The sequence below is a fragment of the Gossypium arboreum genome, chromosome 4 (genome assembly GCF_025698485.1).
Source record: "Gossypium arboreum isolate Shixiya-1 chromosome 4, ASM2569848v2, whole genome shotgun sequence".
Taxonomy (NCBI): Eukaryota; Viridiplantae; Streptophyta; class Magnoliopsida; order Malvales; family Malvaceae; genus Gossypium; species Gossypium arboreum.
The window spans coordinates 2,109,432-2,135,168 of NC_069073.1; the positions used below are offsets into that span (position 1 = coordinate 2,109,432).

The following is a 25,737-nucleotide window of genomic DNA, read 5'->3' on the forward strand; positions in this document are numbered from 1 at the left end:
AGGTGTGTCAGAGGCATGCGAGGCCGGTGGTTGGTGCCCCGAAAGGTAGTGGTGGCGCGCGTGATGGCCAAGGGCAGAGGGAGGAGTGACGGCTGAACTTTGGTGGCTGCATCTTGGGGAAGGGTTTGCTGCTGAAAAACCTTAAGCAAGTGGGCTATTATTTGGGCTAGAGTTTGATGTAAATTGGGCTGTTTAATATTGTAAATGGGCTATTTATTTTGGAGTCTTTTTTATTGTTTTCGGTTTTATTATTTTTTTGTTTATTTGTCTGGGCCAAAATTGGCTACTACACAATCCACTGCTTTATTAGCAGTCCATGGAATGAAAGACAAGCAAGCAGAAACAGAATTTATCAAAGAGACAATATCTTGTTCAATGATGAGTGATCCCCAACAATTAAAAGATTTGTTCTTCACAGAGTGATCCCCAACTGTTATTGTCATCTTTTTGCAAGAACCGAACCAAGCCTTAAAGCCAAGGCCTCAGGTACTTGTACAGATTTAGTTCGAACAAGTGCGTTGATTCCGTCAAGAATTTTTCCATTAGAATCTCTTACAATTGCTGCAATAACAGTCATTTGAGAACTCGAATCCCATTCCAAGTCACAACCGGATAGCAAGCACAGTTGTCAAAGATCAACTCATTTCATGCTTTATAAAGGGACCAACAAGTTTTAGCAATCAAACCAACTTCAGATCACAACCCATTTTCCCAACCAATTAATCCTTTAAACCCCTCTTTACTTGGACTGTAACCCAACGTTGAAACTCTCCAAACAGCTTATGCGTAAGGGGAAAAAAACATAACATGTTCAAGTATCTCATTCTCCGACGGGTAGACCACGGAGTCGACTCCATGTCTCTTCCTTAAGTTCTCTGGAAAATTTCCCAACCAATGATGTATTACAACAGGAGCAACTACTATGGCCTAAACCGATTCTCAAAATTTTTTAGCTAGTATCAAATGCATGCAAAAATATAATTAATTGTTATCAAAAGATCAAAATTAGCATTTATTTAAACATGCAAATACCATCCTTTTGTTAAAAGAAAAAATCAAAAGAGAACTTTCTCTAAAGTTTCAAATTGGATAGCTACAAAAGGAATTGATGTTTCAAATTTAGAGAGTGGAGGAACAGCATATAAAAGAAGTCAAGCGTTTAGAGGAGCAAAATAAAAGTAATTTGAAATCATGAGATATTTTGATAGGTTTACATATTTTGGGAGACCTTTAAAAAATTGGAAATTTGAAAGATAGGAGATAGAGAGGAAGCTTCAAGAGGTGTTTTCTGAGTTTGGGATGGACGACAGACAACGGATCACAATGAGGTCACGGCGGCTGGCGGCAAATAACTTGGTTAATGGCTACTTTTGGTTTTTTTTTTTTTTAATGAAGCTATTTCTAGGTTTGTTCTTCAATTTGATGGAGAACAAAGGAAGAAGATGAAAAGATAGGAAGACGTGAGGTAAGTAGAGAGAAGTAAAGGATTAATGAGAACAAAGAATTTTGTAGGTGTTATACACAATTTACATCAAGACATGTGCTAAGCCATAAAGGCACCCAAACAATAAGCTTGTCACCAATGAATCTGGAGGTCACCTACAAGTTTTCCCTCTTAGGATGATCATCTGAACAAGTGTAGACTATTTCAAGTTTTAAATTAAGTCTTCATCAGGAACTTGCAGTTGTTGGTTACCAAACACCACGTAAGCTCAACTGTATTATTTCATCAAGTCAAAATGAATGACATGATTTGTCCCGTCATAGATATCCTCGTCCCATCAAAGACATCTCCACGTGTTTCGTAATGATGACTAAATAACAAGTTTGACACATTAACACCATCTTACACAGAACCCTCAACTAGAAATACTTTCAAGAATGATGAAGAAGAGATTGACTTTCTAGGATACCGAGCCTATATTCTTGCAACTTGCCTTTAGTTCTCAGCTTTCATACTCTCTCGGACTTTGTTACAGTAGCCCAGTTAAACTTTGTTGATGTTGTTTTTTTGGCTTTTCCTCACCTCTCCGCAAAGCACGACCAATATGATCATTATCCTTACCTTAGGTTTTGCCAGACCATTCATCTCCCCTAATTATTTTTTTCCTACAAAAAAGTAAAAAATAACTCTAACGATGGCAAAGAAGAAGCACCGCAAGGCGAATCGAAGCAAACAAACCCTTGAAATGCAGAAATTGTTGCAGAAAAGCAGCAAAAAAAAAACAATTCATGTAGTTGTAGAAATTTCAAAATAAAAGGAGGCAAAATAAGCTCGAAGAAGAAAACCCAAAGAATATATAGACATGCCTCCTAAAACGCATCATTTCGAAGAATAAGCAACGTTCGATGGCAACTCACCACATGTTCCAAAAGGTTGTTGTTTATCATTATCACGACTCATTAGAAACGCTGTCTTCAAAATACATTTATTGCAAAATCTAAAAGGTTTTGATATAACATTTCACTGTAAAACAATGTCACTATCCGAAACATCCTATAAAGGAGTAAGTTAATGGATTAAAGCGTCTCGAGGAAGGCCACTTTATAACTCTCCTCTCGACTTGAAAAGGGGAAATATTGTTATATCCTCATCCGCGTTAAGACATTTGGCAAGCCAAAAAGGCCCAAAAAAGTAAGTCCGCCACTAATGAACCAAAAGGTCACCTACAAATTTTCCCTCTCGGGATGACCATCTGGACAAGTACAAGTCATATGTTGTCTGAGTCTTAGAGTCTTCATAAAAAACGTGAAGTCTTTAGTCACTAAACACCACGTAAGATCTACTGCCCTATTCCATCTAGTCAAAATGAATGACAGGATTTGTCTCATTATAAACATCATCATCTTATCGAAAACACCCCCTATGTGTTCCATAATGATAATTAAATATTAAGTTTGACACATTAACACTATCTTACACGAAACCCAAGCCTATAAATACTTCTAAGAATGATGAAGAAGGAATCGACTCTCTAAAATACCAAGCCTATACTCTACGAACTTACCTTTACTCTCTTCATCTCCACTTGGGTGAACTAACCTCTATTGCTATCACCACTCTCTCCTCCATATCTTTTTGTCTTATCACTACGTCAACCGTGAGAATTTATTTAAAATATAAAATAAAATAAATATTATGTTATAGTTATTATATAATTTTAATATTTTATATTAATTAAAAGATGAAAAAGTAAAAATAATTTATATTAATTAAAATTAAAAGATTATTTAATTTAAAGGCAAATTTTATATTTTATATTTTTAATTTATTATTCAATATAATTAAATCAAATTTATATAATTGAAAAAATAAACAAATATCATTTATTTAAGGGTAATAATGTATTTCTATACTTATTATTTACTTATTCCTTTAACTTTACATTATCCGACTATTCTATTCAATCAACCAAACCATGTAATCCATATTATCTCTCTATTCCATTTTTATCGAATAATTATTTAATTTAGAGTTTTTATTTACCCTATTTGGGGATATTTTTATTCTATTACTTTTTATTTAAATTATTTTATAAAAATATAATTAAAATTAAAAATCAATATAGTCAATCATTTCTTTTAATCAAATAAAATTGTATTAATTTTATCTATTCAAACAAAATAAATATACACATTTTTAAACCTTCATTAGTTTTTCTTCAGTCTTGCTTTATATAATTATTTGCCCAAGTATAGAAAAGCACAGGTTACCTTTGCATAAGCATTGGAGCAATGTTGAGTTCTGTATGTATTGGATATCACATGTTAAGAGTCACTACATAAACCATTTTTCTCCACAGAAAGAAAGAAATTTACTTTTATGCTCGGGGAACTCCCAAATGTCATCTTGGATGAAGATTTTGGCTTTTCTTTTTACTAAACAATACATATCCTAATCAATTATAATCAAAATAAATTCGTTTATCCATACTCGAGAGCATGGTTTGATCCGCAACTCCACCTGTATAGTAGTGTAGTGTATGTATGATTGTGTATTATATTACAGAGAACAATCATATTAGTAAGCAAGAACATAGCTGATATATGTGAAGTTTAGACATCAAAAACCCAATATTAGATGATTCCAAAAAAAAAGATTATCAGGCAGATTAAGCAAAAAAAGTAATCTCCAAATCTTGCCAAAACTTGCTTGGAATAATGATTAGAGCTTTAAACCCTGTCATCCCCCTCCTCGTTATGACCCCAATATCGTAACGATAAAAAAAAAAGAGTAGTCTCCAAATATTCAATAAAGCAAGGCAAAATTGTTAAATAAGATATCACTGAGAGAAATTACAACAAAGATCAGAAAAAAACTAGAACAACCAAAAAGTTCACACTAAGAACATGTTTGAAGCTACTGTATCCAAAACTTAAGCTCTTTGATCATTCCTTATAAGTAAAGGCAAAACTCAAAAGATCGAATTAAAGAAAAGAAAGGTTGTTCACCCACCAGAGAGGACGATTGAAACTATACTGCAGCTGAATGAACTCACCTTACAAGAATACATGATGCTTCAAACAAGTTAAGAGGGGTAAAGATCCACTCTATGCATGATTGTAGTGATGCAACTTGTATAGTAGCACTTTGCCGGCGGCATTTCCAACAGCCATGAAACCACCACCAGGGCTGAAATCCTGACAGCGGGGATGCTGTAAGTTCTTATTCAGTGGAGGCCAATTAGAGTAGACTGTAAATGATGGGACATGTATCAGCTTTAAACTGTTTTTCTTCATGGTAGAACAGATAGCTAGTATTTGAGCATCACTATTAAACTTCATAAAATCGACTTTGGTGGTTAGATTCTCGACTGTCTTGATTGGTTTCCTTTTACCTCCCAAAAATTCATCCCTATTGTAAACGTTTACTATCCCGCTATCAGAACCAGCGGCAAACATTCTTCCATTTGGTGATGTACAAAGAGACGTACCATTAATGCAGCCTTCATCAACGGCCTTATGGATGCATGTTGTAGTTCTCAAGTCCCAATGGTAGACTTCTCCATCCCCTCCAGAGCTCAATAATTGGTTCCCATTATCAGCAAAAGCTAGAGAGCGGACTGTTCCGTTCATTTTAAGTGTTCCAATCAGCTCCTTTGTTTTGGATGAAACCAACAAGATATAACCTTCATTTCCCAAAAATGCAATAGTGCTAGAATCGGGGGAAATCTCAAAAACTTCCAAGCTTTTTTCCTCCCTACCAACCAGTGGTCCTATTTTATCGACTTTTGCTTTCACTAAATCAAAACAGTAGAAGAACTTCCTCCTCCCTGCTATAATGACCTGGGAACCATCAGGCAAGAAAGATGCCTTACGAATCGGACAATCTTCAAGAAAAACACTTTGTATTTTGGTATTCCGTTTACCATCGATCTGGAAAAACCTGATCCTTCGATCCAATCCAGCAGCAAGTAGTAACTGAGCATTCCTGTGGAACTGAACTGAATTTATTGGGCCATTGGAAGGTTCCTCAGCATTTGCATCCACGAGTCTCGAATACTCAAGAAGCCCTGGCAACAATTTAACCCTACTCTTCACCACAAGATCTTCATTTGTTCTAAGAATATCATCAACAACTTCACCGTTTCCATAACCAGAAGCTGCCACTACACCCTTTTCTTCATCAGATGATTCATCATCATAACCATGATCGTTCCTTAACCCTGAATCTAGCTTGGCCCATTCTGTCCCAGGGTTCAGCTTAGCATGTTGAGCCCTCAATCTCGAAACATATTCCAAACCAGAAATCACACTCTCATCCTCTTCTTTCCTCAACTTCCTCAACCTATTGACCTTAGCTATGTTTATCACGGTTCTTTCCTCCTCCTCATCCACCCAAACAGCTTTCCTTTCCTTACAAGTCTTCTGTTCATAATCACTTTCCTCGGACAATTCCACATCGTTCGTGGAACTGTCCAAGAAGAACAAAGCAGAACCGTCTTGAGCAAAAACATCGTGAGCTTTTTCCTCCACTTGTTTGCCAAATTCAAGGGGGGAATAAATCGACCCAAAAAGAAAACTTTCAAGCTTTTTAATTTCTTTCTCCTGCTCAACCTCAATCTGATTTTCTTTTTCTTTCTTTCTCTTTTTCAACTTAGAGATTTCAGAATCAGATTCCAACCCATTCTCAGTATCATTGATATCTCCATTAATCGAAACCACTTCATCATCCCTTTTAAACTTCACCTTGTTTCTAGACACTGGGTTTTGAGATATCAAACTCATGTTTTCCCTCTTTCAAAGGTTCAGAATAAAAAACCAAACAAAAACCTGATGAATAAAGGTCGACAAACCAAATTCCTGAGCAGCATATAAATAATTATTAAATCAAAATACGAAAAACAACACAAACACCATATCGTAGATACACCACCATGTCAAACTCAAAATTAGATGAAAACAATAACAAACATATATAAAATTTAAAAACAAATTAAACCCAAGTTGAGAAAAGTGATACGGATCAAGAAGAAGGGAAAGACAGTATTTCCCGGAAAATCTTAAGGCGGGAGGGGGCGGCAGCTGAGAAAATAAGGTCAGTTCGAAGTTAAAATCCATTGGGTTACAATTTTTCTTCGTTGGCCCATTTAACAATTATCGGATTTTATTAACATATCACTCGTATATATTTTATTAACATTTTTATATTTTTAAATTCTTTATAATTATAATTTTATATATTTTCTAATAATTTTAAATTTTTTTTGTAATATTTTAATCATTTTTAGGCTTAAATATTAAAAAATCATCCTAAAATAATTTAAGAAATCAATTAAGGTTTTCTAAAACAATTAAAATGTTTAATTTAAGCCATCATATCATCACTTAACGATCCATCAAAGGCATGATAGAAAACTTTATTTTGAAGTCTTAACGAAGTGCAATTCATAATTTGAAGGATTCAATTAGATATTTAGCTTAGGTGTCCAATTGATTTTTTAAAATTATTTTATGATGGATCTTTTGGCACTTAAGCCAAGTATTTACTATATTATGGCGTATACACTATGTGAGTAAAAAAATTACATAAAATATATATTATTAATACCGTTATAATTTTTATTAAATTCATATGTTACCACCGTTGTAATCCTTTTATTAAATTCACTTATTTAATATTTTAAAATTAAAAAATATTCACCGTAATGTGTAATGATAACAATCACGTTAAAAATATTGATATAGAATTTTTTTTTTAAATCTCATTAAAACTCTTCATGAAAAATATTTTTTGTTAGAATAATGTTCTTATGAAAAATTGATGTGAACATTAATATTAATTATTTAGAATAATTAATGATGTTACAAAAATAGAGGAACCAAATTATGTAAAATATATATAAAAACTTAAATTATAAAATGTTATTTAAATTATACTCTTTTTCTCAAGCTGGTACCTCAATTATATTTTGATACTCAAATTACCTTAAGTCATCAAAAAATTTATTAACCAATCATTTTATGACACGTGATACTTTTAAATTAAAATTAAAATTAAAATAAAAGAATTAAATTACCTTGAGTTTTGTTGCCAAAAATTAGGTTTGGATGAGTTTTAAATATTTTATTATCAGAGTTCTTGGTGAAAAGTAAGAGCGATAAATATGTATATAATTAAAAAAACCGTAAAAGAAAATAATATTAAACATTATTTTTTTAGTTAAAAGCTGGGTAAGAATTCTAGTTTCTTTGGTTTGCCTTGTCTCAATATATTTAATAAAGACTAGTATAGTCGTCTTAGGTGTTACAAGGACTCCATGGCCCAATGGATAAGGCGCTGGTCTACGGAACCAGAGATTCTGGGTTCGATCCCCAGTGGAGTCGCTGTTTATCTAAATTTTTGGGCAGTTCCCAATAGACGACGACAAGCGCCGGGCCTTAAGGTGTCACATTGGCAGTTCCCTAGTCCAGCCCCCTCTCCACATACTTCTAGGCCGACAGCCATCAAAACTGAAGCCTAGAACTTATTTTTTGCAAATTTCATACAAGTCTTGATGTTTTGAATTAATCATCATATAAATCCTTTTAATAAGCAGTGGCGAATACAGGGGCTGCCAGTGGCCCTGGCCCCCCTAAATTGGAAAATTTATGTTTAGGCCCTTGAATTTTTCTTAAAATTTTAAATTAGTAAAGGTAAAATTGTACTTTGGCCCCCCAAAATTATAAAAATTCTATTTAGTCCTTTAAAAATTATAAATATATAGACTATAAAAATTTAAAATTTCATTTGGCCCCCCCTAAAATTTTTTTCTGGCTTCGCCCCTGTTAATAAGCATTTTAACTCTATCATATAAACAATGTAATTAGAATTTTTACGTTTAGGTAATTGTTATTAACAATATAAAGTAGAAATAATGGAATAATATTTTTAGCACCGTCGGTGTAATAATTTCATATACCATCAGTAAATAATAACATGACACATCATTATTAAATAAAACAAAAATAATAGAGAACTTATAAATAAATATTAAAACTCTCAATTTAGGATCTTAAGTTTAAGAGTTTAGATTTAGAGTCTCAAATTGAGGGTTAGCATTTATTTATAATTAATAATTATTAAAGTATGTTTAAATAAAATTATCAGTATTTATTTAAAAAAATTACTATTTTTGTTTTATTTAATAATGAAATGTCATATTATTATTAAACCAATATTCTCCCAGTTAAAATATATAACATAGCTAGCAAGTAGCCATAGAAGCACTTACAGTAGCAAAGACAGTTGCAAAAGCTTAATGAAGGTGGTAAATGTTCTCAAAGGAATGAAAATAAATATTATTTAAATGTAATATCATTAAATTTGCATAATTGAAACAGAAATAAAATTATTTTTCATGCAAAGCACATGCAATCATTTAAGTTTTTGTGAGTTTTTTTTTTTTTTTAAATAAGCAAATACACGAATTTATCATTATATATATTTTTGGCAGAAAAAATTATCATTTAATGTTATATAGAGTTACTTTTTTTGGGGGGAGGGTGGGGCAGTGAACTTAAATTTTACATCTTCCTCTGGTTTTCTCACGCTGAAAGATTCATGGAATGATTATTTGGTGTGCTTCTATTGATTCAACCTATTTGTTCAAGATGCTATAATTTAAGCTGTGGCTGTCGGCTTGGTTATGTTTAGTATTTACTCGGTTAAATTAGATTTCATGAAGTCACTGATACTCAAGTGACAAAGTGGATGTTGAGCAAAGGACAAGGAGGCTATGATGTGAACATGTGACACCCTTCTACTTGCATTTGATATGGATAACAGAGTGGATGAGGCTGGATCGTTGTGGAACATGTTTTTACATACACACAATCGTTCTATCTCAAAGCGGTTGTTTTCTAGGAACTATAGGTCCATGCAATATAGGGCTGCTTCAGTTATCTCCTTTTTATATTTTACTTTGTAGTGTACCACTATTCTGGGCAGGTTTGTCTTTCTATTTTCAAGTACTTCCTTTTTTTTCATCTGACATCATGAAGGTTATATCTCGAGATAAATGTAGGGACAATGTGTGCTTCCAGAGTTCGGATAAAGAAAAGAAAGATATAAAGAAAAAAACGTTTAAATTATCTTTAATATTATGTATCAGGAGTTTGATGTATTCTTTTGCATACGGATCACTATATGTTCTTATACTTTTAGAAGAATAGATATAAACTACATTTCTCGTGTTTGCATACAGAGACTGAGCAGGGGGTGGCACAAGCATTTATTGGCTCTGTTATTGACTTTAAGAGAGACCCATGACTTAAGGTTTCGGACACTGCAAAGGACCTTGTAAAGAAAATGCTTAATCCTGATCCAAAGTAGCGTCTTACAGCCAGAAAGTGCTTGGTAACCTTCTGTACATGTTACATGCTTTATTTATGTGGATATATATTTTCTATGCGTGAAAAATCATCCCAACTATTGTATGCAGAACATCCATGGCTACGAAATTCCAATAAAGCACCCAATGTTCCATTGGGTGAGACTGAAAGCTAGGCTCAAACAATTTTCAGTAATGAACAAGCTGAAGAAGAGAGCTCTATGGATAATAATCCAAATAACTGTTGTAGTTTATCTGCTTTTAAGTTGCATGGACCTATATTTTCTACATTTAAGACAAGCAGAAGTTGGTTCTTAGAAGATACATGAGCAAATGAAAATACATCTATTTTAATGGTGAACAGGTTAGACTGAAAAGATATACATAAGATGAAGATTGATGTTCAATTCAGTGACTGCATTCTCTTGGCATCAATGGCATAATATGAGTATGTCTCTGTTGACTGTTGAGTTGGACCTTGCCAAATCAAGTATTGCAGTAACAAGGCATCTTATTCACTTTCCTTGAGATAGGCAGCATACACTTGAATACTAAATGAATAGTTTATCATTTTTGGGGGTTGTTCCCCATATATAACTGATAACTGTTGCTTGGATGTTGCAAACCTCTTCTTTAATTTGTGGGATATATATATGTAAGAGTGAGCGTTCGATCGAATCGAATGAAAAATTTCGACTTAATCGAATTGACGAAACATATTTTATTTTTTTAATTTGATTTTAAATTTTCTCGAATCAAGTCGAGTGAGATGGAATTCGAATTGAATCGAATATATTTGTTCGAGTTAAATTTTAAAAAATAATTTTGGGTCCTTATAACTACTGTCACTCATCGTAATAAAATTTATTCAACCGTAATCAAATTTTTTATTAATTTTCATCACCTCATAATTTATTTATTAATCTTTTATGTTAGATTTTTTCCTTGCTTAGTTGTTTCAATTATCTTTAGATTTTTGTCATTATGTATCTTGGAATTAAAAATATATTAAATGTAAAATGTGATTTTTTAATAAAATTTATTTTAAAGATAAAATGTGAAATTAATATCAATATAAAATATTAACACGAATATTTTATGACATCATTATTAATTCAATTTTAATGTAAATATTTAATATGACTAAACAATTCAATAATATAAATAGTAGATATAAATAAAAATTATTATTATTTATGTTTAGAGATTTTTTGGGGATAATTTTGATTTTTAGATATAAGTAAAATTTTAGAGGACAAATATTAAAAAAATTTTTGGGGGGTCGATTCGGGGTAGATGGGGGTGGGATGGGAAGAGTAAAAGTTTTGGAGGGAAAGTGGTAGGGAAAAAAAATTTGGGGGGGAAATAAAAAATTTTGAGGGTTTTTGAGAGTAAAATTTTGAGGAAAAGTAAGTGGAAGAGTAAAATTTTGGTGGGAAATAGATTTTGGGTAGATAGGGGTTGGGATGAGAGAGGAGTAAAAGTTTTGGGGGGAAGTGGGAAGAAGTAAAAATTTGAGGAAAAAATAAAAAAGTTTAGGAGTTTGGGGTAAAAATATAAAATATTATAATTGGATATTTGATTTATTCGAATTATTCGAATTCAAAAACTTAATTAGATTCGAACTTGAAATTTAAAAAAAAAAATTCGAGTTGGCTTGAATAACTCGATTCGTTTAACTTAAAATTTGAATTTTTTTATTTTGTCCTTATAAAACTCTTATGTCTCCAAATCATTGGTTCAATTGAAATATTAAATAGTTTTTGAAGAAGTCTCCGATATGATTTATTAGTTATTTTCCGAGTGCCATCACAGTAATTTTAGAGTGATATAACACAAATTGATGAATATAATGTGTGCTTGTAATGCAATTGTTGAATGTAAAACATAATTATTTTATAAAAATAAAAACATGATGCTTTTAAAAATATAACTATATTAAAAATTTTATTACAAAAATAAAAACATAATTATGAAATTATATATTTTATTAAATTATATTTAATAATTATTATATTAAGATATGATTTACAATTTTATTTCATTATAGCATTGTTTTATTTCAGTGAATCAAACGAATGCATCATTAATCAAACGTATGTTTCATCGAAAGATCCGTAGGCTCTAAGGCGCTTGCTAAGAAAGCCCGTTAAGAAAATGGAAAAAACACAGAAACCCCAAGTTGTAATAAAAAATGGTCAAATTATGAAGAACATGTGGACCCCACCAAATATGGTCAACACAAGTCCATTCTAAAAGAAACGTAATTACCCATTAATTAAAATCTTTTTTCTTATGGAAATACAATAAATATATTTCATCAGATAAAATTTTGGGCTTTGATCTTGTTTTTAACATTGTTCTGTTCTTTCGATTAAAAGAAAAAAAGGACACATCAACAACAAAATAAAACAAAAACCACTGATATTTATAAATTATAAAAAATATTTTCTCCATTATACATTACAGAGATGATCAGCTCACAGGGAATATGGAAGAATCAGAGCAGCACTCACCAATTAGACAGCAGCAACGCAAAGCCGTGAGACAGCCCTCAAGGAAACCAGGCCTTGGAGGTGGAGCAGCATACTGTGGAGGTGGTGCCATGACTGGGGGACCTTGATGATAATAAAATTGAGCAGGGTAAGGATAAGCAACTGGGGGACCTTGATAATAACCTTGAGCAGCGTAAGAAAAAGCATACTTGGGATCACTCATATTTGGAAATTAAAACTCAAAGATCTAATACCACTGACAAGAGGTTGAATGTTGGAGGAGTATAGATTTTCGAAAAGCTGCTAGTTGGTTTTTATAGAGAAAAAAAGTGGAGGCGTTGGTGGGGCCCATGGCTGGCCTACTTGAGTTATATTAAGCGTTGGTGAGGCTCAACATTGTGGCCTACTTGAGTTATATTAGGCGTTGGTGAGGCTCACTATTTTATGACACGTGATATTTTAAAATTAAAATAATTTTTTTAATTAATTGTACTTATAAAAATAAATTAAATTAAATTAAAACTTTTCAATTTTTTTACACACTCACTCTCCTCAGGATTCTTTCTTTTCTTTTAATGCATTTTTTAGTTGTTAGATAATTTTTCTTAACAATTCTCTTCCTATTTTTCTTCTACTCACTTTCTTCCTAATATTCAGATTTCATATTTGTTTTTCGTTATAAAAGTTAACTCAAGATTAATTATTTTATGCAAAAAAAAAAGAAACTATAGTTTTATGGACAAAAAAGAATGGCTGAGGTAAATTATAGTAGGCGTTAACCCACCAACCCCCACGCAGCGGGCCCCAGCCCCATAACATCTCATATTAGAGCGTAATGATTTAGGGGTCGGTAGAAATGGCAGAGAATTAATGTTCAAGTCCCAATGATTATATTTTAAATCCCATTTTATTTTTCCCCACACTTCCAAAAGTATCCAATTCACGGTCATCCTACAACAACTCAAAACTTCCAATCAAACCAATTCTCTAGAAGTCCCTTACTAATTCAACTAAAATTCCTATTAGTTATTTTAGCAAATAAAAACCCTACCTCTACCCTCATATTCATATAATCTCAAAAGAATCTCCTGTTTCAATTTTACTCTAAAATCTTGTTGTCAGAAATTTCTTGGGTCGATTTCTCATCAAATTCCTGTCAAAATCAGTAAGTATTCTACTACATGTCAATTAGGACCTTTTAATTTTAGGTGACAACCAGCTTAAACCTATTAATCAATTTAATAAAAATAAAATTTCTTGTGTAAAATTAAACTAAAACTAAAGTTGCATGTATCATATGATATATTAAATCAATTTCATACATAATTTTAAGATTTATAATATTTTATATTAATATTGACATATTTTACAACTAAGTTTGAATAAAAAATACTTTTATTAATAAAGTAATGGATTTTAGAAGCATTTAATTTATATTATAAATCTATTTGATATATTAGTAAAAATTAAGCAATGACTGTAATTATTTTGTTTGATTAATGGTAAATTTTGATTTTGAAAATTTATAATTTTATAAATTTAATTGATTATTTATTTTAGGGTAAACTATTAAAATAGTCACTTTTATTTTACTAAGGTTACATTTTAGTTACTTATATTTGAGACGTTATATTTTAATCACTTACGTTATTATTTTGTTACATGCAATGGCATGTAACTGCATGCACAGGTAAGAACATAACAAGCCCTAACCGATAATAAGTGCTAAAAATAATATTTTTTAACCTCATTTTTAAGATATTTTAGGTGATTATTCGATGTTAATTGTGATACTCTTAATCCTTTATATTTATGTTTTAATGCTTAATAGAGTATTTGAAAATAAAATGAGTGAAAATTAGAGTATTAGAGCAAACTGAAAGAGCCACACGAGTTGTACTTTTTCACACTGCCAATCTACTCGAGTTGTATCGATTTCACGAGATTATGCATTAAACAACAAAAAAAATCACAATTTTCTTAGATTTTTTAAATATTCTAAGGTATATATATATATATAACAAAAATTAGAAGATAAGGAGCCGCCAAAGAATAATTAAAAAAATTGCTCAAAAAATACCTTTAAAACCAACGTTGAAACAGATTTCCGTCAAAGATTCATACTTGATTCATTAAGAAATTACAGTTGGTTATAAAGTATCTTTTGACTTTTCTCATTTCATCTCCAACATCTGCCATCCACGTCAACAAAACGAGTAATAAAGCCATTAGGATCATGGGTTTTTTCAACAACATGCCAGCTTGCTAAGCTGCTTTATAAAAAGTTGGGTTTAAGACCCTGAAATCTTTGTCCAAATTTCGGCCTATAAATCCCGATTGGGTTTAACTAAGCAGTTCAACTTAACTCAAAGAGCCAACCGAAGTACTAACTCGTGTCCGACTGTCGTGTCGGTTTATTGTTCATTGCATACCATAGTTAATATCTTAGAAAAAAATAAATTTCTTTTCGTAAGGTAAAGACCGGCCATGGAGGTGGAAGAGCTAGCGAACAGAGGCGTAGTCAGGGGGGCTGGCATATTCCGACTCCTCTAAAATAAAAAATTTATTTGAGACCTTTGAAATTTTTAAAAAATTTTAAATTAATAAAAGTAAAATTACACTTTAGTCTTCCTTAAAATTATAAAAATTCAATTTAATCCTTTACAAATTATAAAAATATAAACTATAAAAAATTAAAATTTCATCCACCACTTGAAAAATTTTTCTGCCTTCGCCCCTGCTAGAGAAGAGAAAGTTCAGAAAGATTAAGTCTTCTTCTCCTTCTTCAGCTTTTATAAATAATCTTGATGATGGTTGCCTTATGCATATTTTCAGCTTCTTATCTCCCATTCCAGGTTGGGTATTTTTCCCCTTATAAACCATTTTCTTAATGAATATTTTTCATTTGATTGATCTCTGCAAATATTAGTTCATTTGGTGCTACGGTTCTTTATTTATCTTCAGTTTTGTATTTGTTCATCTGGGTATTAAGCAAGGTATGTTAATTTTCACTCAGTCATTGGTTTTGGTTTCATAGGAAGTTGTCTTAGTGTCAATTGTATTTTTTTAGGTAATGATGGAATTGGATTTTTGTTAGGCATTTTATATTGGTGTTTAGAAATATGGAAGGTAATTGAATTCCCCAATCAGATCTTTTAATCAGGTTGCCTAATATGTACCGGTGGCTCATTATGATATACTATATAGATAAACTATAGTTGTTTGCCTTGTTTCTTGTCTTGTTCTTCAGCTAATGATATACTATATGGCCGGCAATGGCTACAATTTATTTCTAATAGTCGATTGAATTTTGTCTTGGTCTGGAACTTATACTTTCTTTAGTGATTTCAATATGTTTGAAGTTTGTGTAGCTGATGTATTATTTTGAGGGATCCATTTATAATTTTATCTTTAGCTTCAAGCTTTGTAAATGTGTATCAGGGATATAACATTGAATTTTTGAAGGAATTGTTCCAAAGGACAAGGAGGCTATGATGTGAACATATGACACCCTTCTACTTGCATTTGATATGGATAACAGAGTGGATGAGGCTAGATCGTTGTGGAACATGGTTTTACATACACACAATCGTTCTATCTCAAAGCGGTTGTTTTCTAGGAACTATAGGTCCATGCAATATAGGGCTGCTTCAGTTATCTCCTTTTTATATTTTACTTTGTAGTGTGCCACTATTCTGGGCATGTTTGTCTTTCTATTTTCAAGTACTTCCTTTTTTTCATCTGACATCATGAAGGTTATATCTCGAGATAAGTGTAGGGACAATGTGTGCTTCCAGAGTTCAGATAAAGAAAAGAGAGATATAAAGAAAAAAACTTTTAAATTATCTTTAATATTATGTATCAGGAATTTGATGTATTCTTTTGCATACGGTTCACTATATGCTCTTTTACTTTTAGAAAAATAGACATAAACTACATTTCTCGTATTTGCATACAGAGACTAAGCAGGGGGTGGCACAAGCATTTCTTCGCTCTGCTATTGACTTTAAGAGGGACCCATGGCCTAAGGTTTCGGACAATGCAAAGGACCTTGTAAAGAAAATGCTTAATCCTAATCCAAAGTAGCGTCTTACAACACAGGAAGTGCTAGGTAACTTCTGTACATGTTACATGCTTTATTTATGTTGATATATATTTTTATGCATGAAAAATCATCCCAACTATTGTATGTAGAACATCCATGGCTACAAAATGCCAAGAAAGCACCCAATGTTCCAGTGGGTGAGACTGAAAGCTAGGCTCAAACAATTTTCAGTAATGAACAAGTTGAAGAGAGCTCTAAGGGTGATAATCCAAATAATTGTTGTAGTTTATCTGCTTTTAAGTTGCATGGACCTATATTTATATTTTCTACATTTAAGACAAGCGGAAGTTGGTTCTTAGAAGATACATGAGCAAATAAAAATACATCCATTTTAATGGCGAACAGGTTCGAGTGAAAAGATATAACATAAGATGAAGATTGATGTTCAATTCAATGAGTGCATTTTCTTGGCGCCACTGGCATAATATGATTATGTATGTGTTGAGTTGGACCTTGCCAAATCAAGTATTGCAACAACAAGGCATCTTATTCACTTTCCTTGAGATAGGCAGCATACACTTGAGTACTATATGAATAGTTTATCATTTTTGGAGGTTGTTCCCCGTAGCTTGGATGTTGCAAACCTCTTCTTTAATTTGTGGGGGATATATATGCTGTGAGAAGGCCGAAAAGGGTTTTTACTGTTAATGTAGGACATTGTTTTAAGATTTTGTCCTTACAAAACTCTTACGCCCCCGATATGAATTATTAGTTTTTGAAGAAGTCCCCGATACGAATTATTAGTTATTTTCTGAGTGTCATCGCAGTGTTTCTAGAGTGATATAATACAAATTGATGAATGTAATATGTGCTTGTAATGCAATTGTTGGATGTAAAACATAATTATTTGTATAAAAATAGAAACATAATGCTTTTAAAAATATAACTATATTAAAAATTTATTACAAAATAAAACATAATGATGAAATTATATATTTTATTAAATTATATTTAATAATAATTATACAATTCTATTTCATTATAGTTGTCGAAACTATTTTTTGAAAAAAAAGACTCAACTTCTTATTTTGAAAATGAAAAGAAAAAATGGGAGTCGCCACCAATACTTTTTATTTAGATGTGATCGGATCACCTCGTAATTCAATCATTTTAATAAAAAAATAGGTTTATTAAAACGATGATTATTGGTCTACAAAGTCCAAAGGAAGGGTTCGGGAGTCGGTCACGCACGAGGAGGGATTACCACCCTCGATATGCCCAAAATTGGTACCTAGTTGATTAATTAATGTCTTAGTGTCGAGAATTAAGAATTTGAAAATATTTTTTTAAAAAAATACGATCCTTTGTTAAAATATAATTTAATTGAAAATTTTTCGAGAAAAGAGCATATTTCAAGTTAATCGAGAAGAAGAATTACGTCCCGTAAGTTAGGACACAATGTCTTAAATTCTCGAAATGAAAAGAAACCCCGAAAATTTTATTTATTTTGAAAGAAATTTGACTATCTCGGTTTTAGAAAGAAATCATATTCCGTAAGTTAGAACACGATGTTTTTCTAATTCCCGAGAATATTAAAATTTTTTAAAAAGTTTGTTTGGTTTGGATTTATCGAGCAAATCGAAACCCCGAAAATTTTATTTATTTTGAAAGAAATTTGACTATCTCGGTTTTAGAAAGAAATCATATTCCGTAAGTTAGAACACGATGTTTTTCTAATTCCCGAGAATATTAAAATTTTTTAAAAAGTTTGTTTGGTTTGGATTTATCGAGCAAATCGAAACCCCATAAGTTAGGGAACGACTTTTCGAATCTCGAAATACGAAAAATTCGCTTATTTAAAAAAAACAAAATTTTCAATGTATCAGGTAAAATGTAATGCAACTTTGTGGTAAAATGTGAAGACAATTGCAGTGCCAATATGTGTAATAAAATAATAATAACGAAGATGATAATATAAATACAATAATAATAATGAATAACATAAACTTGCGGTATATAAAGACATAAATGAATAAATAAATATATAATAAGATAATAATAATGAGAACAAAAACAAAATAAAAATGAAATAAATAAATAAATAAAATAAAGGAATAATAAATGAAATAATAAAGAAAATTCTAGTGAAAATTTAATTTAAATTGAGAACAAGCAAATAAACATAGAATGAAATGGTTTAAAAATAATAATGATAATAATGATAATAATAATAATAATAATAATAATAATAATAATAGAAATCGTAATAGTAATAATAACAATAATAATAATAATAGCAAAATAATAATAATAATAATAATAATAATAATAATAATAATAATAATAATAATAATAATTATAATAATAGAAAATAATAGTAATAGTAAAAAATAATAATAGTAATAATAATGATGATAATAAATAATAGTAAAATAATAATAAAATGAATTAATTTAATAAAATAGTCGAAATAACAAAAAAACTTAATTGAACTTAAAACAACAGTTTGGGGCAAATCTGGAAATAAATAAAAGAGAAAAGGACCGAATCAAGTGTGCGAATAACAAGGAGGGACTAAAGGAGAATATATCCCCGCCTTCCAAAACACAGCACTTTACACGGGGCTAAAATGAAATCAAAGCAAAACTTCATGGAAAAGTTAGAAATAAAAAAAAAAACTTAATTGCAAAACCGTAAAAACTTGGAAGGGCTAAAAGTGCAATTAGCCCTTCTACTTAAAAACACGCGAATCCTGAGGCGGGTCTGGTCAGATCGGGTCAGATGAGGGCAAAACGACGTCGTTTTAAGGCTTATGAGAAAGAAAATAAAAAAAATTGAAATCACCTATTTGCTTTAGATTTTTTCTTTTGTATTGGTTGCGTGTATATTTGAATTCAAAGATCCGAATATTTTTAATATTGATTGTGTGTTTTTTGTATTGAGTTCGTAACCTTTTACAATGAATATTTGTAGCTTTTTGTAGCCATATTTACAACTGTATACTGCTTCTATTGTAATGGGTTAGTGGTTAGGTTTAGGTTTTAATGGGCACGGGAAGAATTGGACTTGTACAATAGTTTTATTCCAGTATAACATTGAATCAAACGTTTGGATAATTAATTTTATGCGAGATAATGTTCCATCAAAAGATCCGTAGGCTCCAAGGCACTTACAAAGAAAGGCCGTTAAGGAACAGGAAAAAACAAAGGTAGCGTCATAACTAATAAAAATTGGTCAAACTAGGAAGAACGTGTGGACCCCACCATAGATGATCAAACACAAATCCATTCTAAAACAAACGCAATTACACATTAATTAAAATCTTTTTCCTACGGAAATACAAGGAATATATTTCATCAGATCACATTTTCGACTTTCCTCTTATTTTTAACATTGTTCTGTTCTCTGGATGAAAAAAATAAAAGAAAAGAAAGACACATCGACAACAAAATAAATAAATAAAACCACTGATATTTATAAATTATTAAAAACATTTTCTCCATTATACATTACAGAGATGATCAGCTCGCAGGGATAATGGAAGAACCATCGCAGCACTCACCAATCAGACAGCAGCAACGCAAAGCCGCGAGACAGCCCTCAAGGAAACCAGGCCTTAGAGGCGGAGCAGCATTCTGTGGAGGTGGAGCAGCATACTGTGGAGGTGCAGCAGCATAATGTGGAGGTGGTGCCATCACTGGTGGACCTTGGTAATAACCTTGAGCAGGGTAAGGATAAGCATATTTGGGATCACTCATATTTGGAAACTAAAACTCAGAAATCAAAATCTAGTCCCACTGACAAGTAATTGAATGTAGGCGGAATAAAATCTATGAAAATGGCAGTTAGTGGGGAATGTTTTATAGTAAAAAAGGGTAGTCAAAGGGTAGTCAACCCCCCCTCCCGGGTGGGCGAGTAAATTAACACACAACAGAAGGTCATAACTACCAGTATTCCCCCCTCCCCAACAAAGTCTAACATCCAAAATTAGATTTTTAGAAATCGACAAGAATCAAATCTTAGCCGACTGGTTAAGAGCTTGGTAGAAAGTGTAGAGAGTCAGGGTTCCAGTCCCAAAGATTACATTTTAAATCCCATTTTAGTTTTTCCCACACACTATCCACGGTCATCCTACAAAAAAAATTTTCTTTACAAATGCGCTATTTGCCCATTAAACCTCAAGCTCCTAATCAAACCAATTCTCTAAAAGTCCCTCACTAATTCAACTAAAATTCCTTTTAGTTATTTAAGCAAATGAGAACCCTACCTCTACTCTCATCTTCACATAATCTCAAAAGAATCTCCTGTTACAACTTTACTATAAAATCTTGTTGTTGGAAATTTCTTGAGATTCTTGAAGCTTTGCAATCAAGTCCCAATCCATCTTCTTCATCAAATCATTGGATCTTGCGTCGATTTCTCATGAAATCCCTGTCAAAATCAGTAAGTATTATGTTACCTGTCAATTAGGACTTTTCAATTTTAGGTGACAACTAATTTAATAAAAATAAAATTCCTTGTGTAAAATTCAACTAAAGTTAAAGTTGCATGTAGCATATGATATATTAAATCAAATTTCATATATAATTTTAAGATAATATTAATATTGACATATATTACAACTAAATTTGAATAAAAAAACATGCTTTTATTAATAAATTTTAAGATGTGTTTGATAAAAGAAAAACTAAGTAATGAATTTTATAAGCATTATAAATCTATTTGATATATTAGTAAAAATTAAGCAATTTATTTTGTTTGATAATGGTAAATTTTGATTTTTAAAATTCATAATTTCATAAATTTAATCGATTATTTATTTTAGGATAAATTATCAAAATAATCACTTTTATTTACCTCAGGTTACATTTTAGTCATTTATGTTTGAGATATTACATTTTAGCCACTTATGTTATCATGGGTTGTTAGTAACAACCATGCAATGACGTGTAATTGCATGCATAGGTAAAAACATAACAAACCCTAACCAATAATAAGTGCTAAAAATAATGTTTTTTAACCTCATTTTTAATACGTTTTGGGTGATTATTTGATGTTAATTGTGATACTCCTAATCTTTTAAATTCATGTTTTAATGCTTAATAGAGCGCTTGAGAACAAATTGAGCGAAAACCAAAGCATCAGAGCAAACTGAAGGAGCCACATGAGCTACACCTTTTCACATGGCTAGTCCATTCAGGTGTGTAGTATGCTGTGTCGATTTTACGGGATTGTACACTAAACAGCAAAAAATCACGATTTTTATTTTTATTTTTTAGATATTTTAAGACGTATATATAACAAAAATAATAATATAGAAAAATACCATCAAAGAATATTCAAGAAAATTTGAAACAGATTTCCTTTCGCTATTAAAGATTCATAATTGATATATTAGGAAATTATCTTTTGTTTTATTCTTATGGTTATAAAGTATCTTTGACTTTTCTCTTTTCATCTCCAACAATCTGCTATCCACTTTAACAAAAATGTGTAATAAAGCCATTAGGATCATGGGCTTTTTCAACAACATGTTCGCTTGCTAAGCAGTTTTATAAAACGTTGGGTTTAAGACCCCGAAATCTTTGTCCAAATTTCGGCCTATAAATCCCGATTGGGTTTAATTAAGCAGTTTAACTCAACTCAAAGAACCAACCGAAGTACAAACTGGGGTCTGACTGTCGTGTCGGTTTATTGTTCATTGCATACCATAGTTAATATCTTAGAAAAAAAATTTCTTTTCGTAAGGCAAAGGCCGGCCATGGAGGTAGAAGAGCTAGAGAAGAGAAAGTCCAGAAAGATTCCGTCTTCTTCTCCTTCTTCTCCTTCTTCAGCTCTTATAAATAACCTTGATGATGGCTGCCTTATGCATATTTTCAGCTTCTTATCTCCCATTCCAGGTTGGGTATTTTTCCCCTTATAAACCCTTTTCTTAATGAATATTTTTCATTTGATTGATCTCTGCAAATTTTAGTTCATTTGGTGCTACGGTTCTTTATTTATCTTCGATTTTGTATTTGTTCATCTGGGTATTAAGCAAGTTATGTTAATTTTCACTCAGTCATTGGTTTTGGTTTCATAGGAAGTTGGCTTACGGTTAATTGTATTTTTTTAGGTAACGATGCAATTGGATTTTTTGTAGGCATTTTATATTGGTGTTTAGAAATTTATTTTATTTTTAGATTTATAGGAAGTGAGGTAATGGTTAATTCAAGTTATTTTAGGTTAATTGTATTTGTTGGGAATTTCTCTTCAAGTTTTTATGATGGAGTGAGAAAGTATATGTAAGATATTTGGCCCAGATTTTTCTTATTTTAGAAGAAATGAACGTGGATATTCTTCGTGAAATGCATGGAATGATATATCTTTACACTCTTTGTTCTGCTTGTATTTGGTGGATGTCTCCCGGTTTTTGAGGCTTTGACTACTTATGCTAAGGCGGAGGCGAGCAAAACTTTACAAATGTTGGGATTTATGTAATGTTATCGAAAGATTTCTTTTATTGAATGCTTCCAAATTAGTGGGTATTCTTGTAACTTTGGTTATGTGGTGCTAATGATAGGATGTTTAGTTGTTTCCTAAGAGAACTTGATGCTAATGAGGTAAAAAAGTCTGAAAAGAACCCATTCAAGTAATTTGCTTTGCAATAGCTTCCTATTTTGTCTTTTCCTTTGTTTTCTTTTTCCATTGGCGTTTGGAAGTTCCACATTTTAGCAACATTGAAAGCATTTTAGTAGGCACCGTCATTTCTGATGCTTTTTAATCCTTGTACCAAGTGCGATCTCTTTTACATATTGCTATTGAGTTGCAGATCGGTATAACACCGCCCTCGTTTGCCACAGATGGTGTTATTTGGCATGTCACCCTCGACTGTGGCTGCGAGTCGATAGATCCGTTCAGGATTTTTCTGAACCTGGTGTTTTCCCCAATATTGAAGAAGCTGTGTCTGCAGCTAGGTACATAAAACTACTTTTTTCTAATTTGTGGTTTGGGATTATATGGTATATTACTGAGACCCTATCTCCAAACTCTCCCTTTTAGACCTGGCGACACTATTTTAATTGCAGCTGGCGGCAGTCATCTTGCCTCTAATATTCAGATTAAAAAACCTCTCTGCCTGGTATGTCCTTAGGATTCTGCAAAAGTCAATTTACAGATAAATTGCTTCCTTGGTATGTATTTACTATTTGAAATACAAATTTCTTAGAAAAAAACTTGGATCCGACACCCATGGCTGGTGCATATTCTTACATAGCATGGGAATGTAACCCTTCAAGTACCCTTTGGGTGATCTATTGTAGATATCTCAACGTGGATGCCTCTTAATTATGGTCATGGGTGTTAAACCTGAAGTTGGGCATACCTGTCTCAGACACATTTCTGTATCAGACATTAACACTCAAAATCGAAATAATGTAGGGAACTTCCACAAGCATTGACTTTGAATGTGCTGTCCTATACATTCTGCCACCCTTTTTTTTAATGCGATACCATTATATTTGATAATGGAGATGCTTTAAGTTCTTTCTCATTTTATTGTTTTAGTTTCTCTTTAGTTATCATTTATGTTGGTACACTTTTTCGTCTTATTTTAATGCATATGATATTTTTTTCTGTAAAATGCACGCAAAGATGTTTCTTATTAGTATTATTTGAAATACAAGACATGTTTATGCCAAATATTTTGGTATGAGATATATATGATCATGGATCTTTCAATGGGTGATTACTTTAGAGCTTTACTTATGTTTTCAAAAGATGTATGGAGTCAATATATAGGCCTAGAACCCCTACTATTTGGCCTGAGATGATTTAAAACTGCATTTAAGTAATAGCAACTTATTCGATTCAATTATCGGGCTGTGGGTGACCTCTGCCTAGTGCTACCTACATTTGTTCCATCCCTCTTGCACTAAATTATAACCTATTCTCGTTTTTTGTGGTTAGGAGTTTTTGAGTTTAGGATTATGTTATAGATAACTCAACATAGATGACTTGAGACCATGCTCAAAAGATGTTTGAACCACTCGTAATGAGCTGTAGGACATGATTCTCTTAAAAGTCTCTTTCCCCATCCCCTACTCAGCTCTCTTATTTATCTCCTGATAAAGAGATCAAGGCCTAAAGTTGAGAACGAAGATAATCTTTTTGTAATATTTGTTTAAAAAGTTTGTTTTTGCCTCACTTCTATCTCAACTACTTTCTTCAGATCGGCGGAGGTGAGCTTCCTGATGAAACAAATGTCATCTGTTTGCGAGGTTCAGACAGGTTTGCAAATTTTCTGACTATGTTTTTGCTTCGTATGTTGAATGTGGTAATTTGTTGAGAGGTTTCTCCATGTTATATCTAGAAATCTTGTGTCGAGCCACCTCCATATTGTTTGAAATTGGCAGCTTCACGATTAAAGGCCTGGATGATGTTTTCAGCATGCGATTTGCTTGAAATGTTCTCTTTTATTTGTTGTTGTGATTTATGATAAAACGAAAGGAGCAGGTTGCATGCTACCTGCTATGAAAGAACATGGATATTCAACAGTCTGGAGATGGCTCCATAAGGTCACAATTATTATTTTTTAATAGAGAGAAACAACCTGCACGTTTGTGCTGTTCGTTTTGGTGGAGCAGTGCATTGGAGTTTCTATCAACCTGCAAGCTGACAAACTTAACGGTGAAGGCGGAGCTAGGTTGCTGCTTGCTTCATAGGAGTGGAAGGCTAATTATAGATGAATGCATACTTCAGTGTGAATCAAACCCGTTGGACTATCTGTCATGCCCGATCGTGAGTACAGCCGGAAGTGGGGTGTTTCCCTCCAACCTGAAGAGTGATGGTGATAGCATTTCTGTATCGCACACTCGGATTGAAGGAGGTGCAAAGGCTGTTTTGACGAGTGGAGATCTAGCACTACAGCAAGTTCGTGTCATTTATGCTCGAACTTGTCTCTATTTCTGGTTCGACGTTGATTGTAGATAATTGGATTAGGGAATTCAATTTAATTCCTGAATGTTGTTTTGTTTTCTGTAGGATCAATATCTAATGTAGCCATAGCCATAGCCATAGCCATAGCCATAGCCAAAGGCATTGTATGTTATCAGACCATTTGCAACAAACGTTCCTTTTCTATTTTTTGGTAGATTTGTTCATGAATTTGGTCCAATGCAGATTGAGCTTTGGACATGAGATGGTTAAGGTCTAGATCTGGAATTGCGACTATCATATTATGATACATATAATGTATATAATGTTGGAAAAAAAATTCCTAATTAATTCATTGAAACTTTTACCTAATAACTACCTGACGGAAAAGGACATTAACTTGCATCAGTTTTGCTCGGACAGCGAGCATCATGTGAATTAAATTTGATAATTCGTATTTTTATTTATCGTT

General features: G+C 32.0%; 4 protein-coding genes and 1 non-coding gene across 6 annotated transcripts; 2 read left to right on the forward strand and 3 right to left on the reverse strand.

Moving 5' to 3' along the window:
- Window positions 1-4,246: 4,246 nt before the first annotated feature.
- On the reverse strand, window positions 4,247-6,593 carry LOC108458413 (U3 small nucleolar RNA-associated protein 18 homolog). Its single transcript, XM_017757802.2, has one exon. The coding sequence runs from the start codon at window positions 6,226-6,228 to the stop codon at window positions 4,552-4,554; it is 1,677 nt and encodes a 558-aa protein (XP_017613291.1). The 5' UTR covers window positions 6,229-6,593; the 3' UTR covers window positions 4,247-4,551.
- A 1,161-nt stretch (window positions 6,594-7,754) lies between these two features.
- On the forward strand, window positions 7,755-7,827 carry TRNAR-ACG (transfer RNA arginine (anticodon ACG)). Its single transcript has one exon. It is a non-coding gene; the product is annotated as a tRNA-Arg (tRNA).
- A 4,392-nt stretch (window positions 7,828-12,219) lies between these two features.
- Window positions 12,220-12,606, reverse strand: LOC128291895 (protein CYSTEINE-RICH TRANSMEMBRANE MODULE 11-like). The gene has a single exon (XM_053027389.1). It carries the CDS (start codon window positions 12,528-12,530, stop codon window positions 12,288-12,290), a length of 243 nt encoding a protein of 80 aa, XP_052883349.1. The 5' UTR covers window positions 12,531-12,606; the 3' UTR covers window positions 12,220-12,287.
- A 7,033-nt stretch (window positions 12,607-19,639) lies between these two features.
- Window positions 19,640-20,181, reverse strand: LOC108457954 (protein CYSTEINE-RICH TRANSMEMBRANE MODULE 11-like). Its single transcript, XM_017757174.2, has one exon. The coding sequence runs from the start codon at window positions 20,108-20,110 to the stop codon at window positions 19,874-19,876; it is 237 nt and encodes a 78-aa protein (XP_017612663.1). The 5' UTR covers window positions 20,111-20,181; the 3' UTR covers window positions 19,640-19,873.
- Window positions 20,182-21,970: 1,789 nt separating this feature from the next.
- LOC108457953 (F-box protein SKIP5) lies at window positions 21,971-25,372 on the forward strand. Of its 2 annotated transcripts, none has more exons than XM_053027296.1 (5): window positions 21,971-22,252; window positions 23,164-23,308; window positions 23,394-23,472; window positions 24,562-24,620; window positions 24,932-25,372. In XM_053027296.1, exons 1-5 carry the CDS (start codon window positions 22,114-22,116, stop codon window positions 25,320-25,322), a joined length of 813 nt encoding a protein of 270 aa, XP_052883256.1. In that variant the 5' UTR covers window positions 21,971-22,113; the 3' UTR covers window positions 25,323-25,372. The 2 variants fall into 2 exon arrangements, with proteins under 2 accessions (XP_052883256.1, XP_017612662.1); XM_017757173.2 differs by having other exon boundaries at window positions 21,972-22,252; window positions 24,977-25,372.
- Window positions 25,373-25,737: the final 365 nt, after the last annotated feature.

Bases quoted from the DNA above. Each gene is read 5' to 3' on its own strand.
- LOC108458413 (XM_017757802.2), bottom strand. From the start codon at position 6,228: ATGAGTTTGATATCTCAAAACCCAGTGTCTAGAAACAAGGTGAAGTTT.
- LOC128291895 (XM_053027389.1), bottom strand. From the start codon at position 12,530: ATGAGTGATCCCAAGTATGCTTTTTCTTACGCTGCTCAAGGTTATTAT.
- LOC108457954 (XM_017757174.2), bottom strand. From the start codon at position 20,110: ATGAGTGATCCCAAATATGCTTATCCTTACCCTGCTCAAGGTTATTAC.
- LOC108457953 (XM_053027296.1), top strand. From the start codon at position 22,114: ATGGAGGTAGAAGAGCTAGAGAAGAGAAAGTCCAGAAAGATTCCGTCT. The intron at 22,253-23,163 runs GTTGGGTATTTT...ATTGAGTTGCAG, and splicing joins CTTCTTATCTCCCATTCCAG to ATCGGTATAACACCGCCCTC. The intron at 23,309-23,393 runs GTACATAAAACT...TCTCCCTTTTAG, and splicing joins GAAGCTGTGTCTGCAGCTAG to ACCTGGCGACACTATTTTAA.